The following is a 16,750-nucleotide window of genomic DNA, read 5'->3' as shown; positions in this document are numbered from 1 at the left end:
AGATAGGTCTGTCACAATTAAGCCTTCGGACAAAGGCGGGAATATCGTGATAATGGACACCCCTGACTATGCACAGATGTGCAGGGACCTCCTAAATGATAGGTCGGGTTATGAAGTCTTAAAGTCCAACCCGGTTGAACGATTGTCAGATGGAACTTCGAGGTATTCTCGAGGAAGCCAGGTCACAGAGACTCATCAGTGATGACGAGTTCGAGTTCATGGTTACCAACAAACCGGTAATGCCGACCTTCTATTGTCTTCCTAAGGTCCACAAAGGGGTAACACCCCTAAAAGGAAGACCAATAGTGTCAGGAGTGAACTCGCTATGTCAAAACATTGGCATTTACATTGATACTGTGCTCCAACCCTTTGTCTACTCTTTACCTTCCTATCTAAGAGACACGGCGGACCGTTTACGCCATATCGAGGGGATGACAACAGAACCCAATACCCTACTCTGTAGCATAGATGTGGAGGCGCTCTACTCCTCCATCCCCCATGGCAAGGGTTTGGAGGCAGTGGAGCACTTCCTCTCTACCAGGGGTACTCAGTACCGGGCTCATAGCACACTAGTCCGTGATCTCCTACAGTTCACACTCACTAGAAATGTATTCCTGTTCGATGGCCTAATCCACCACCAGCTCAGGGGTACGGCAATGGGGAGCCCATGCGCTCCCTCATACGCAAATTTACTCCTGGGCAGGTGGGAGGCCACCTGTGTTTTTGGCGACAGTCCACCTGCAGGAACAGAAAAAATTGACCTATTTTTACGTTATATCGACGACATCTTCGTTCTCTGGAAAGGTGAAGCATCTGAATTTGAGAGATTTGTGGAAACCCTTAACCATATCATATCATATAGGGCTCCCTTTTACTTGTGAAAGCCACACTACCAGCCTTCCCTTTCTGGATGTACTTATTACAAGATCTCAGGATGGGACACTTCATTCCTCTATTTATCGGAAACCAACAGCGACGAATTCGCTGCTTAGATGGGACAGTCACCACCCTTTCCCATTACGGAAGGGAATCCCAAAGGGTCAGTATTTACGGGCACGTAGAAATTGTAGTTCCCTGAGTGAGTTCCATAGACAAGCCAATGACCTCAGGGCTAGACAAACCATTGTCTAACCATGTGGCAATGTACCACGATGGCGATGCATCGGTACTGCATTTCATGGGCATTGAGGTGGTCCCTCCCCGATACGTGGGGGCAATTGGGATAAGATCATTCTCCAGAAAGAGGCAAGGTGGATTTTCACACTCAACACCGTCCACCCGGGGGGTCTGAATGATCAATTGATCTTCACACCCTTCCTTTAACTTCAATCGGTAGCCTCACAAATTAACCCAAGGCCCCTCTGGACCAGACACGTGAACCCACAACTACGGGTCTACTCCCTCTACTGTAAACTAAAACGGAGGCAAAGGTCCCGCTCCAGGTAGTGAACGACATTAGGGCCATTCCCCATCCAGACCAAAGAGCCATATGGCGCCAGCCTTTAACAAGGGCACTGTATTTGGCTCAACACGGCGTGAAAACGCCAGATAATCGGTCATTGGTGTGTCCGGCGCGAGTTAGCGCGATATATATCTGATATTATGCATATTTTTACAGACATGAGCGGCGATTCTTATCGTACAATCCCAGCGCCGCAACTCGGTTAAACTGTTCTACAGCCTTATTTGTACCTGGCGTGGATTGAACGAATCCCATTGGCTGTCTTGCCATTAGCCAGCTATGGCTACCTGTCACAAATGGTGTACACGCCCACTAAGGGATGGGACGTCAAAGCGCTGCTATGGCAACGCATTGGTAACGAAACCTCCCCGCACTTACCGGCGCATGCGCACTAGTAACGTGCCGGGTTCCGGGCAGTTTACTTAGCGGTCGATTGATTTGCATTCTTCTTACCCGGACGTAGTAAGTAATTTTTATCTATGTGGAGCACTTCTGCAAACAGGCATTGGTGTTATATAAAATGACACTAGACATGTGACACATTATTGGAATATTAATGGTTTTTGATTAAAAGTTAGATTTTATCTTTGTATTATACCTACTCCCTTCTAGTGCTACTTTATATGGGGAAAACCAAAAAAAAAAGTAAAAAATCCAGTACAGAATTGATGCTTTTCTACTCCTGCCCTCAAAAAAAAGTTCCTAAATTTTTAACAATAGGTGATACCAACCCCAAAATGGTAACACTGGAAAAAGCATCTCATCCCGCAAAACAAATGCCGTCATATGGCCCCAATAACGAAAAAGAAAAAATTTTATAGCCCTCAAAAGGGGCCAATGAGGAAACTAAAATCCTGGCAGCTGCAGGGCGCTCCTTCCCTTCTGCGCCTCGCTGTGCCCCCATAAAACAAGTCACGGCCACATGTGGGGGGTCTCTGCACTTGGGAGAAATTATAGAGCAAATTGTATGGTGGGTTTTCTCTTTTTATCTTTTGGAAATGTGTAAATTTTAGGGCTAAATGAACGTATAACCGACAAAATTGGACCATTCTAAATTTCACCTCCATTTTGATTCAATTAGGATCAAGGGGTTAACAATCTTTGTAAATGCTGTTTCTGATAGTTTGAGGGGTGCAGATCTGAAAATGGCTTGGTTATATAGGGGGTTTTGATGCTAAATATGTAAAATTTCATTCCAAACTGTATTTATCCCCAAAATAGTCAATTCTGAAAATCCGGAAAAGCGATATTCAATTTGTAAGCCGCGTGACCTCAAAATAAATTATCCAGACATTTAAAAAATTATGAAAATGTAAAGTAGACAAATAGGAAATGTTATTTAGCAACTTATTTAGGTGGTAAATCTATCTGCCTGAAAACGCAATGATTTAGAAAATGACAAATTTTTCAAAAAATTCATAATATTTTCTTTCTTTTTGTAAATAAACGCAAAACTTATCAGCCAAAATTTACCACTAATAAAATGAACTGCAACATGTGGGGGAAAAAACAATCTCAGAATCGTTTAGATAAGTAACAGTGTTCAAAAGTTATAACTATAAAGCGACGCAGGTCACAATCCAAAAAATCGGGCTGAGCCTTAAGCTACAAATTAGCTGCGTCCTTAAGGGGTTAAAACTCTGTGGAACCACATAAAATATACTGAAACCCTAATAAATGTAACTAAAAACAGTATTTCACCTAAAGAATTCTGTAAAAGCCAATAAACTTTCATAAAACTGGACAGGGATTCAAAAGATGCCAAAAATGCAAAATAAAAATAAACCCTATAAAATCCAACAGAACCAAATAATCCACTACGAACTATATAAAACCCTATAGAATTTTATAGGAAAACTGAAAGACCTTCAAAACCCAATAAAAGCCATAAAATACAAAACTCCAAAAATCTAATGAACTCATAACAAGTGAAGAACCAAAGTTCTATAAAACCTCATAGACCATAAACCCCTCTGGGTGTTGTGTGTGACCCTCAATGTTTTACCTTCCAGATGATTTGGCGACTCCTGATGCTCCTCTCTATGGTGGCCATTGTGTGTGGTAAGAGATCTGATCATCTTGAGCTTTGTTAGATCTGTCTATAGCACAAACAATCACTACAACTCCCAGCATGCCCTGAGATCACTGCTGTACTGTATACAACACACAATCACTACAACTCTCAGCTTAGACACCTTGGGGGTGGGCGGATTCATTAAAATCAAAATGCCCGTCATAGGATCCATACCTTCCTGGATACTAGTCCCGGATTCGGTGGGACAGTCCTGGGTTTTTGGGTACTATCCCGACGTCATGGGCTGCTGGGAGAATGTCCCGGGCTGCCCTTCTCTCCCGCATTGTCCCTCCTCCTCCTGGTCCTGTACATTACAACTGCAGAGAAGCCGATGCATCAGGGCTAGGAGGAGGTGGGATCAGCCCCTGCTACCTCCTCACATGATGTCTGCACGAGTCATGTGAGAAGGTAGCTCTGCCCCTTAACTGGCCCCGCCCCTCCCGGAGTTACACTCTGAACCCAGGAGAGACTGGAGAGAAGATGACTGCTGTGTGGGAAAGAGGGAAGGTAAGGGTTTTTTTGTTTAATACCCACAGGTGGCGACAGGAAGAGAAGGATAGAGGGCTGGGGGCCACAGGAGGAGGCTTGAATACAGGGGAAAACAGAAGAAGGCTGGAGGACAGGGTGGAGTAGGAGGAGGCTGGAAGTCAGGGGGCTGAAGGAGCAGGCTGGAGGACAAGAGGCCACAGGAGGAGAAGGCTGGAGGACATGAGGCTACAGGAGAAGGCTGGAAGACAGGTGACCTACAGAATAAGGAGTAGCCTGGAGGACACAGAAGGAGGTGGCCGGATGGCAGGAGGTGGCCGGATGGCAGGAGGTGGCCGGAGGACAGTAGTAGGCCGGAGGACAGGAGGAGACCGGAGGACAGGAGAAGGCTTGAAGAAAGGAGGAGGCTGGATGATAGGAGAAGACTGGAAGATACAAGGAGGCTGGGGGACAGGAGAAGGCTGTAGGACAGGCGGAGGCTGGAGGACAGAGAAGACTGGAGAACAGGAGGAGGCTGGAGGACAGGAGAAGACTGTAGGAGAGGAGGAGGCTGTAGGACAGGAGAAGACTGTAGGACAGGAGAAGACTGTAGGAGAGGAGGAAGCTGTAGGACAGGAGGAGGCTGTAGGACAGGAGGAGGCTGTAGGACAGGAGGAGGCTGTAGGACAGGAGGAGGCTGTAGGACAGGAGGAGGCTGTAGGACAGGAGGAGGCTGTAGGACAGGAGGAGGCTGTAGGACAGGAGGAGGCTGTAGGACAGGAGGAGGCTGTAGGACAGGAGGAGGCTGTAGGACAGGAGAAGGCTGGAGGAAATGAGAAGACTGGAGGAAACGAGAAGACTGGAGGACAGGATGTATAAGTTTTGGAAGATAAATAAAAGTGAAAAAAACAGACGTAAAGGGAGGATAAAATTAAAGAGAGGATTTATATATTGCAATAGCAGGTACTATATGGGCCCAAAAGGGGATTGGCCACAGTAAGGGGGCCATTAAGATTGATATTACACTATGCTTGTGGGTGGGGCAATTGGCGTGGCTTAGAAGGTATGAAAGAACCCTCTGCATACTGTATACATATAATACCTCCATATACTGCACATACATATGATGGATATATGTAGATAACAGATAACACATATATAGATCCACTTCTATATCCTGCACATATAGATAATACCTCTATATACTGCACATATAGATGTTACCTCTATATACTGTACATATAGATAACTCTGTACACTGTACATATAGATAATACCTCTATATACTGCACATATAGATAGCACCTCTATATACTGCACATATAGATAATACCTATCTATTGCACATATAGATAATACCCCTATATTCTGTACATGTAGTTTATACCTCTATATACTGCACATATAGATATTACCTCTATATACTGTGCATATAGATAATAGCTCTATATACTGTACATATAGATACCTCTATATACTGCACATATAGATAATACTTCTATATACTGTACATGTAGTTTATACCTCTATATACTGCACATATAGATAATACCTCTATAAACTGTCCATATAGATAACACCTCTATATACTGTACATATAGTTAATTCCTCTATATACTGTACATATAGATAATGGGGCAGATTTACTTACCCGGCCCATTCGCGATCCAGCTCTCTGCACAGGATTCGGGTCCGCATGGGATTTATGAAGGTAGTTCCTCCGCCGTCCACCAGGTGGCGCTGCTGAACGCGCCGGAATACACCAGCTCGGACCAAGTGAAGGTAAGCGCTTCCCAAGCGACACTTTTTTTTTAAAAGCGGCGGTTTTTCCGAATACGTCGGGTTTTCGTTCGGCCACGCCCCCCGATTTCCGTCGCGCGCATGCCGGCGCCGATGCGCCACAATCCGATCGCGTGCGCCACAATCCCGGGGCAATTAAGGTACAATCGGCGCAAATCGGAAATATTAGGGTAACACGTCGGGAAAACGCGAATTGGGCCCTTAGTAAATGACCCCCAATACCTCTATATACTGCATATATAGATAACACATCTATATACTGTCCATATGGATAACAGCTCTATATACAGCACATATGGATAACACCTCTATATACTGCACATATAGATAACACCTCTCTATACAGCACATATGGATAACACCTCTATATACTGCACATATAGATAACACCTCTCTATACAGCACATATGGATAACACCTCTATATACTGCACATATAGATACCGCCTCTATATACTGCACATATGGATAACACCTCTATATACTGCACATATAGATAACACCTCTATATACAGCACATATGGATAACACCTCTATATACTGCACATATGGATAACACCTCTATATACTGCACATATAGATAACACTTCTATATACTGCACATATAGATAACACCTCTATATACTGCACATATAAATACCTCTATATACTGCACATATAAATACCTCTATATACTGCACATATGGATAACACCTCTCTATACAGCACATATGGATAACACCTCTATATACTGCACATATAGATAACACCTCTATATACTGCACATATGGATAACACTTCTATATACTGCACATATAGATAACACCTCTATATACTGCACATATAGATAACACCTCTCTATACAGCACATATGGATAACACCTCTATATACTGCACATATAGATACCGCCTCTATATACTGCACATATAAATACCTCTATATACTGCAAATATAGATAACACCTCTATATACTGCACATATGGATAACACCTCTATATACTGCACATATGGATAACACCTCTATATACAGCACATATGGATAACACCTCTAGATACTGCACATATGGATAACACCTTTATATACTATACAAAATAATAAATGGTGTATAACACGTCTTTTGTGGTTTAGGCGATGAGCCAAAATGCTACGATTTTGGATGCGTCTTTAGCAATTATCCATACTTCAGCTTAACCAGACCCTCCATCCCTGCACAATCTCCTGAATCCATTAACACTCAGTTTCTGCTGCTCACTGTGAATAACACCGACAGCTATCAGGTAAGTGACCTCCTTAAATACTCTGTGCTGCAGTGAATGTCTTTAGAATCTTTCTGTGCTTATCATATCCTCTTGTTATTTTCGATCCCTCTGCTCTGATTTATCCAGGATCATCTATTTATCTCCTCCTCACTATACGAGTCACTATAATAATAATAATAATAATAATGACTTTATTGTCCCCAAAGAGGAAATACTGCACACAACACATACATAAACCAACACAAACCTAATAATAACATCAATATTATTTAAACACTAAAAAGAAACGAATCAAAAAATAAATAATAATAATAATAATAATCCACTAGTATCTCTGCTACCTGCATCTCAGTAATAGAAAATGGGACAAAACTATTCTTCAGTCTTTTCGTCTTGCAGACCCAGTGATTTATATGTACCACTAAATACACTTTGCCGACCAATACAGGGTCATAGCTCACTATACAGGGGTCATAACCGTCTATGTTACAGGGGTTATAGCTCACTATATAGGGGTCATAACTGTCTATATTACAGGGGTCATAGATCACTATATAGGGATTATAGCTGTCTATATTACAGGGGTCATAGCGCACTATATAGGGGTCATAACCATCTATATTACAGGGGTCATAGCTCACTATATAGGGGTCATAACCATCTATATTACAGGGGTCATAGCTCACTATATAGGGGTCATAACCATCTATATTACAGGGGTCATAGCTCACTATACAGGGGTCATAACCGTCTATGTTACAGGGGTTATAGCTCACTATATAGGGGTCATAACCATCTATATTACAGGGGTTATAGCTCACTATATAGGGGTCATAACCATCTATATTACAGGGGTCATAGCTCACTATACAGGGGTCATAACCTTCTATATTACAGGGGTCATAGCTCACTATACAGGGGTCATATCCGTCTATGTTACAGGGGTTATAGCTCACTATATAGGGGTCATAACCATCTATATTACAGGGGTTATAGCTCACTATATAGGGGTCATAACCATCTATATTACAGGGGTCATAGCTCACTATACAGGGGTCATAACCATCTATATTACAGGGGTTATAGCTCACTATATAGGGGTCATAACCATCTATATTACAGGGGTCATAGCTCACTATACAGGGGTCATAACTGTCTATATTACAGGGGTCATAGCTCACTATACAGGGGTCATAACCTTCTATATTACAGGGGTCATAGCTCACTATACAGGGGTCATAACTGTCTATATTACAGGGGTTATAGCTCACTATATAGGGGTCATAACCATCTATATTACAGGGGTCATAGCTCACTATACAGGGGTCATAACCTTCTATATTACAGGGGTCATAGCTCACTATACAGGGGTCATAACTGTCTGTATTACAGGGGTCATAGCTCACTATACAGGGGTCATAACCATCTATATTACAGGGGTCATAGCTCACTATACAGGGGTCATAACTTTCTATATTACAGGGGTTATAGCTCACTATATAGGGGTCATAACCATCTATATTACAGGGGTCATAGCTCACTATATAGGGGTCATAACCATCTATATTACAGGGGTCATAGCTCACTATACAGGGGTCATAACTTTCTATATTACAGGGGTTATAGCTCACTATATAGGGGTCATAACCATCTATATTACAGGGGTCATAGCTCACTATACAGGGGTCATAACCTTCTATATTACAGGGGTCATAGCTCACTATATAGGGGTCATAACCATCTATATTACAGGGGTCATAGCTCACTATATAGGGGTCATAACTGTCTATATTACAGGGGTTATAGCTCACTATATAGGGGTTATAACCATCTATATTACAGGGGACATAGCTCACTATACAGGGGTCATAACCTTCTATATTACAGGGGTTATAGCTCACTATATAGGGGTCATAACCATCTATATTACAGGGGTCATAGCTCACTATATAGGGGTCATAACCATCTATATTACAGGGGTCATAGCTCACTATATAGGGGTCATAACTGTCTATATTACAGGGGTCATAGCGCACTATATAGGGGTCATAACCATCTATATTACAGGGGTCATAGCTCACTATATAGGGGTCATAACTGTCTATATTACAGGGGTCATAGCGCACTATATAGGGGTCATAACCATCTATATTACAGGGGTCATAGCTCACTATATAGGGGTCATAACTGTCTATATTACAGGGGTCATAGCTCACTATATAGGGATCATAACTGTCTATATTAGAGGGGTCATAGCTCACTATATAGGGGTCATAACTATCTATATTACAGGGGTCATAGCTCTCTATATAGGGGTCATAACCATCTATATTACAGGGGTCATAGCTCACTATATAGGGGTCACAACCATCTATATTACAGGGGTCATAGCTCACTATATAAGGGTCACAACCGTCTATATTACAGGGGTCATAGCTCACTATACAGGGATCATAACTGTCTATAATACAGGGGTCATAGCTCACTATACAGGGGTCATAACTGTCTATATTACAGGGGTCATAGCTCACTATATAGGGATCATAGCTGTCTATATTACAGGGGTCATAGATCACTATACAGGAGTCATAACTGTCTATATTACAGGGGTCATAGCTCACTATACAGGGATCATAACTGTCTATAATACAGGGGTCATAGCTCACTATACAGGGGTCATAACTGTCTATATTACAGGGGTCATAGCTCACTATATAGGGATCATAGCTGTCTATATTACAGGGGTCATAGATCACTATACAGGAGTCATAACTGTCTATATTACAGGGGTCATAGCTCACTATACAGGGATCATAACTGTCTATATTACAGGGGTCATAGATCACTATACAGGAGTCATAACTGTCTATATTACAGGGGTCATAGCTCACTATATAGGGATCATAGCTGTCTATATTACAGGGGTCATAGATCACTATATAGGGATCATAGCTGTCTATATTACAGGGGTCATAGCGCACTATATACGGGTCATAACCATCTATATTACAGGGGTCATAGCTCACTATATAGGGGTCATAACTGTCTATATTACAGGGGTCATAGATCACTATATAGGGATTATAGCTGTCTATATTACAGGGGTCATAGCGCACTATATAGGGGTCATAACCATCTATATTACAGGGGTCATAGCTCACTATATAGGGGTCATAACTGTCTATATTACAGGGGTAATAGCTCACTATACAGGGGTCATAACCGTCTATGTTACAGGGGTTATAGCTCACTATACAGGGATCATAACTGTCTATAATACAGGGGTCATAGCTCACTATATAGGGGTCATAACTGTCTATATTACAGGGGTAATAGCTCACTATACAGGGGTCATAACCGTCTATGTTACAGGGGTTATAGCTCACTATATAGGGGTCATAACCATCTATATTACAGGGGTCATAGCTCACTATACAGGGGTCATAACCGTCTATGTTACAGGGGTTATAGCTCACTATATAGGGGTCATAACCATCTATATTACAGGGGTTATAGCTCACTATATAGGGGTCATAACCATCTATATTACAGGGGTCATAGCTCACTATACAGGGGTCATAACCTTCTATATTACAGGGGTCATAGCTCACTATACAGGGGTCATATCCGTCTATGTTACAGGGGTTATAGCTCACTATATAGGGGTCATAACCATCTATATTACAGGGGTTATAGCTCACTATATAGGGGTCATAACCATCTATATTACAGGGGTCATAGCTCACTATACAGGGGTCATAACCTTCTATATTACAGGGGTCATAGCTCACTATACAGGGGTCATAACTGTCTATATTACAGGGGTTATAGCTCACTATATAGGGGTCATAACCATCTATATTACAGGGGTCATAGCTCACTATACAGGGGTCATAACCTTCTATATTACAGGGGTCATAGCTCACTATACAGGGGTCATAACTGTCTGTATTACAGGGGTCATAGCTCACTATACAGGGGTCATAACCATCTATATTACAGGGGTCATAGCTCACTATACAGGGGTCATAACTTTCTATATTACAGGGGTTATAGCTCACTATATAGGGGTCATAACCATCTATATTACAGGGGTCATAGCTCACTATATAGGGGTCATAACCATCTATATTACAGGGGTCATAGCTCACTATACAGGGGTCATAACTTTCTATATTACAGGGGTTATAGCTCACTATATAGGGGTCATAACCATCTATATTACAGGGGTCATAGCTCACTATACAGGGGTCATAACCTTCTATATTACAGGGGTCATAGCTCACTATATAGGGGTCATAACCATCTATATTACAGGGGTCATAGCTCACTATATAGGGGTCATAACTGTCTATATTACAGGGGTTATAGCTCACTATATAGGGGTCATAACCATCTATATTACAGGGGTCATAGCTCACTATACAGGGGTCATAACCTTCTATATTACAGGGGTTATAGCTCACTATATAGGGGTCATAACCATCTATATTACAGGGGTCATAGCTCACTATATAGGGGTCATAACCATCTATATTACAGGGGTCATAGCTCACTATATAGGGGTCATAACTGTCTATATTACAGGGGTCATAGCGCACTATATAGGGGTCATAACCATCTATATTACAGGGGTCATAGCTCACTATATAGGGGTCATAACTGTATATATTACAGGGGTCAAAGCGCACTATATAGGGGTCATAACCATCTATATTACAGGGGTCATAGCTCACTATATAGGGGTCATAACTGTCTATATTACAGGGGTCATAGCTCACTATATAGGGATCATAACTGTCTATATTAGAGGGGTCATAGCTCACTATATAGGGGTCATAACTATCTATATTACAGGGGTCATAGCTCTCTATATAGGGGTCATAACCATCTATATTACAGGGGTCATAGCTCACTATATAGGGGTCACAACCATCTATATTACAGGGGTCATAGCTCACTATATAAGGGTCACAACCGTCTATATTACAGGGGTCATAGCTCACTATACAGGGATCATAACTGTCTATAATACAGGGGTCATAGCTCACTATATAGGGGTCATAACTGTCTATATTACAGGGGTAATAGCTCACTATACAGGGGTCATAACCGTCTATGTTACAGGGGTTATAGCTCACTATATAGGGGTCATAACCATCTATATTACAGGGGTCATAGCTCACTATACAGGGGTCATAACCGTCTATGTTACAGGGGTTATAGCTCACTATATAGGGGTCATAACCATCTATATTACAGGGGTCATAGCTCACTATATAGGGGTCATAACCATCTATATTACAGGGGTCATAGCTCACTATACAGGGGTCATAACCGTCTATGTTACAGGGGTTATAGCTCACTATATAGGGGTCATAACCATCTATATTACAGGGGTTATAGAGTTTACTATATAGGGGTCATAACCATCTATATTACAGGGGTCATAGCTCACTATACAGGGGTCATAACCTTCTATATTACAGGGGTCATAGCTCACTATACAGGGGTCATATCCGTCTATGTTACAGGGGTTATAGCTCACTATATAGGGGTCATAACCATCTATATTACAGGGGTTATAGCTCACTATATAGGGGTCATAACCATCTATATTACAGGGGTCATAGCTCACTATACAGGGGTCATAACCTTCTATATTACAGGGGTCATAGCTCACTATACAGGGGTCATAACTGTCTATATTACAGGGGTTATAGCTCACTATATAGGGGTCATAACCATCTATATTACAGGGGTCATAGCTCACTATACAGGGGTCATAACCTTCTATATTACAGGGGTCATAGCTCACTATACAGGGGTCATAACTGTCTGTATTACAGGGGTCATAGCTCACTATACAGGGGTCATAACCATCTATATTACAGGGGTCATAGCTCACTATACAGGGGTCATAACTTTCTATATTACAGGGGTTATAGCTCACTATATAGGGGTCATAACCATCTATATTACAGGGGTCATAGCTCACTATATAGGGGTCATAACCATCTATATTACAGGGGTCATAGCTCACTATACAGGGGTCATAACTTTCTATATTACAGGGGTTATAGCTCACTATATAGGGGTCATAACCATCTATATTACAGGGGTCATAGCTCACTATACAGGGGTCATAACCTTCTATATTACAGGGGTCATAGCTCACTATATAGGGGTCATAACCATCTATATTACAGGGGTCATAGCTCACTATATAGGGGTCATAACTGTCTATATTACAGGGGTTATAGCTCACTATATAGGGGTTATAACCATCTATATTACAGGGGTCATAGCTCACTATACAGGGGTCATAACCTTCTATATTACAGGGGTTATAGCTCACTATATAGGGGTCATAACCATCTATATTACAGGGGTCATAGCTCACTATATAGGGGTCATAACCATCTATATTACAGGGGTCATAGCTCACTATATAGGGGTCATAACTGTCTATATTACAGGGGTCATAGCGCACTATATAGGGGTCATAACCATCTATATTACAGGGGTCATAGCTCACTATATAGGGGTCATAACTGTATATATTACAGGGGTCAAAGCGCACTATATAGGGGTCATAACCATCTATATTACAGGGGTCATAGCTCACTATATAGGGGTCATAACTGTCTATATTACAGGGGTCATAGCTCACTATATAGGGATCATAACTGTCTATATTAGAGGGGTCATAGCTCACTATATAGGGGTCATAACTATCTATATTACAGGGGTCATAGCTCTCTATATAGGGGTCATAACCATCTATATTACAGGGGTCATAGCTCACTATATAGGGGTCACAACCATCTATATTACAGGGGTCATAGCTCACTATATAAGGGTCACAACCGTCTATATTACAGGGGTCATAGCTCACTATACAGGGATCATAACTGTCTATAATACAGGGGTCATAGCTCACTATACAGGGGTCATAACTGTCTATATTACAGGGGTCATAGCTCACTATATAGGGATCATAGCTGTCTATATTACAGGGGTCATAGATCACTATACAGGAGTCATAACTGTCTATATTACAGGGGTCATAGCTCACTATACAGGGATCATAACTGTCTATAATACAGGGGTCATAGCTCACTATACAGGGGTCATAACTGTCTATATTACAGGGGTCATAGCTCACTATATAGGGATCATAGCTGTCTATATTACAGGGGTCATAGATCACTATACAGGAGTCATAACTGTCTATATTACAGGGGTCATAGCTCACTATACAGGGATCATAACTGTCTATATTACAGGGGTCATAGATCACTATACAGGAGTCATAACTGTCTATATTACAGGGGTCATAGCTCACTATATAGGGATCATAGCTGTCTATATTACAGGGGTCATAGATCACTATATAGGGATCATAGCTGTCTATATTACAGGGGTCATAGCGCACTATATACGGGTCATAACCATCTATATTACAGGGGTCATAGCTCACTATATAGGGGTCATAACTGTCTATATTACAGGGGTCATAGATCACTATATAGGGATTATAGCTGTCTATATTACAGGGGTCATAGCGCACTATATAGGGGTCATAACCATCTATATTACAGGGGTCATAGCTCACTATATAGGGGTCATAACTGTCTATATTACAGGGGTAATAGCTCACTATATAGGGGTCATAACTATCTATATTACAGGGGTCATAGCTCTCTATATAGGGGTCATAACCATCTATATTACAGGGGTCACAGCTCACTATATAGGGGTCATAACCATCTATATTACAGGGGTAATAGCTCACTATATAGGGATCATAACTGTCTATATTACAGGGGTCATAGCTCACTATATAGGGATCATAGCTGTCTATATTAGAGGGGTCATAGCTCACTATATAGGGGTCATAACCGTTTATATTAAAGGGGTCATAGCTCACTATATAGGGGTCATAACTGTATGTATTACAGGGGTCATAGCTCACTATACAGAGGTCATAACCGTCTATATTACAGGGGTCATAGCTCACTATATAGGGATCATAGCTGTCTATATTAGAGGGGTCATAGCTCACTATATAGGGGTCATAACCATTTATATTAAAGGGGTCATAGCTCACTATATAGGGGTCATAACTGTATGTATTACAGGGGTCATAGCTCACTATACAAGGGGTCATAACCGTTTATATTAGAGGGGTCATAGCTCCCTATATAGGGGTCATAACTGTCTGTATTACAGGGGTCATAGCTCACTATATAGGGGTCATAACTGTCTATATTACAGGGGTCATAGCTCACTATATAGGGGTCATAACCATCTATATTACAGGGGTCATAGCTCACTATACAGGGGTCATAGCTCACTATACAGGGGTCATAACTGTCTATATTACAGGGGTCATAGCTCACTATACAGGGGTCATAACTGTCTATATTACAGGGGTCATAGGTCACTATACAGAGGTTATAACCGTCTATATTAAAGGGGTTATAGCTCAATATATAGAGGTCATACCCGTCTATATTACAGGGGTCATAGCTCAATATATAGAGGTCATACCCGTCTATATTACAGGGGTCATAGCTCAATATACAGGGGTCATAATTGTCTATATTACAGGGGTCATAGCTCACTATACAGAGGTAATAATTTTATAAATTGCAGGGGTCATAGATCACTATATAGGGGTCATAACAGTCTATATTACAGGGGTCATAGCTCAATAAACAGGGGTCATAACCGTCTATATTACAGGGGTCATAGCTCTCTATATAGGGGTCATAACTGTCTGTATTACAGGGGTCATAGCTCACTATATAGGGGTGTTAAGGAGGTCGCACTGGTTTCGGACGCCATCTTGACTAATGTCCGCCATCTTAGATACAGCGACCACCTTGGGGGGGGGGGGTATGCTTCCCTTTTAGAAGCTATAGAGTTAAATGTTTTAATTCAGCTATTTTTCTCATTTAAACTGTTGTTTGCCTTTTCACAATATCCTTGGCATTTCTTACCGTCCTTCGGGCCTCTGTATTCTTGTTAGTTATTTTGGTTATGAAGAAGCTTCTAGGAGCCATTGTGTAGATAAGCATGGCTGTAAACAAGGCCTAGTCATTTTTCCCAGAATGTGCTGGTACAAAAGCATAATGGCCAATAGAATCTAAGTGCCTTATCTCCATTCATACAACACCCCAAATGCTGATCTCTATGTGTTAAAATACAGCTGTATCTGTTTGAAATAAAGAGTTTGATGTGAGTGCATCGGAAGACCGACTGTGTCTTTCATTTACTCTGTCAGCTCGCTGCCGGCAGCTATCTCATCCTCCCTCAAAGGGTTAATTAGGACTCACCTTACAAAAGTCAAGAGGGCTGTTGGGGCCCTGCATAAAAATCCCTAACAGGGTCATAACTGTCTATATTACAGGGGTCATAGCTCACTATACAGGAGTCATAACTGTTTGTATTACAGGGGTCATAGCTCACTATATAGGGGTCATAACTGTCTATAATACTGGGGTCATAGCTCACTATATAGGGGTCATAACTGTCTATATTACAGGGGTCATAGCTCACTATATAAGGGTCATAACTGTCTATAATACTGGGGTCATAGCTCACTATATAGGGGTCATAACTGTCTATATTACAGGGGTCATAGCTCACTATATAAGGGTCATAACTGTCTATAATACTGGGGTCATAGCTCACTATATAGG

At 41.5% G+C, this 16,750-nt stretch overlaps 1 protein-coding gene across 6 annotated transcripts in view; it reads left to right on the top strand.

Moving 5' to 3' along the window:
- Nucleotides 1–16,750, top strand: part of LOC140105956 (pancreatic triacylglycerol lipase-like) — an 88,398-nt gene that overhangs the window by 44,979 nt on the left and 26,669 nt on the right. For all 6 annotated transcript variants that reach the window (XM_072130084.1, XM_072130083.1, XM_072130085.1 and 3 more), the window contains 2 exons: nucleotides 3,475–3,523; nucleotides 6,910–7,058. In XM_072130084.1, coding sequence (XP_071986185.1) covers nucleotides 3,475–3,523; nucleotides 6,910–7,058 — 198 coding nt within the window. The remainder of the gene's footprint in view (nucleotides 1–3,474; nucleotides 3,524–6,909; nucleotides 7,059–16,750) is intronic.

Source organism: Engystomops pustulosus, chromosome 11 (genome assembly GCF_040894005.1).
Source record: "Engystomops pustulosus chromosome 11, aEngPut4.maternal, whole genome shotgun sequence".
Lineage (NCBI taxonomy): Eukaryota > Metazoa > Chordata > Amphibia > Anura > Leptodactylidae > Engystomops > Engystomops pustulosus.
The sequence above is the reverse complement of the archived record's forward strand: the minus strand, read 5'-3'. Positions and strand labels throughout refer to the sequence as shown.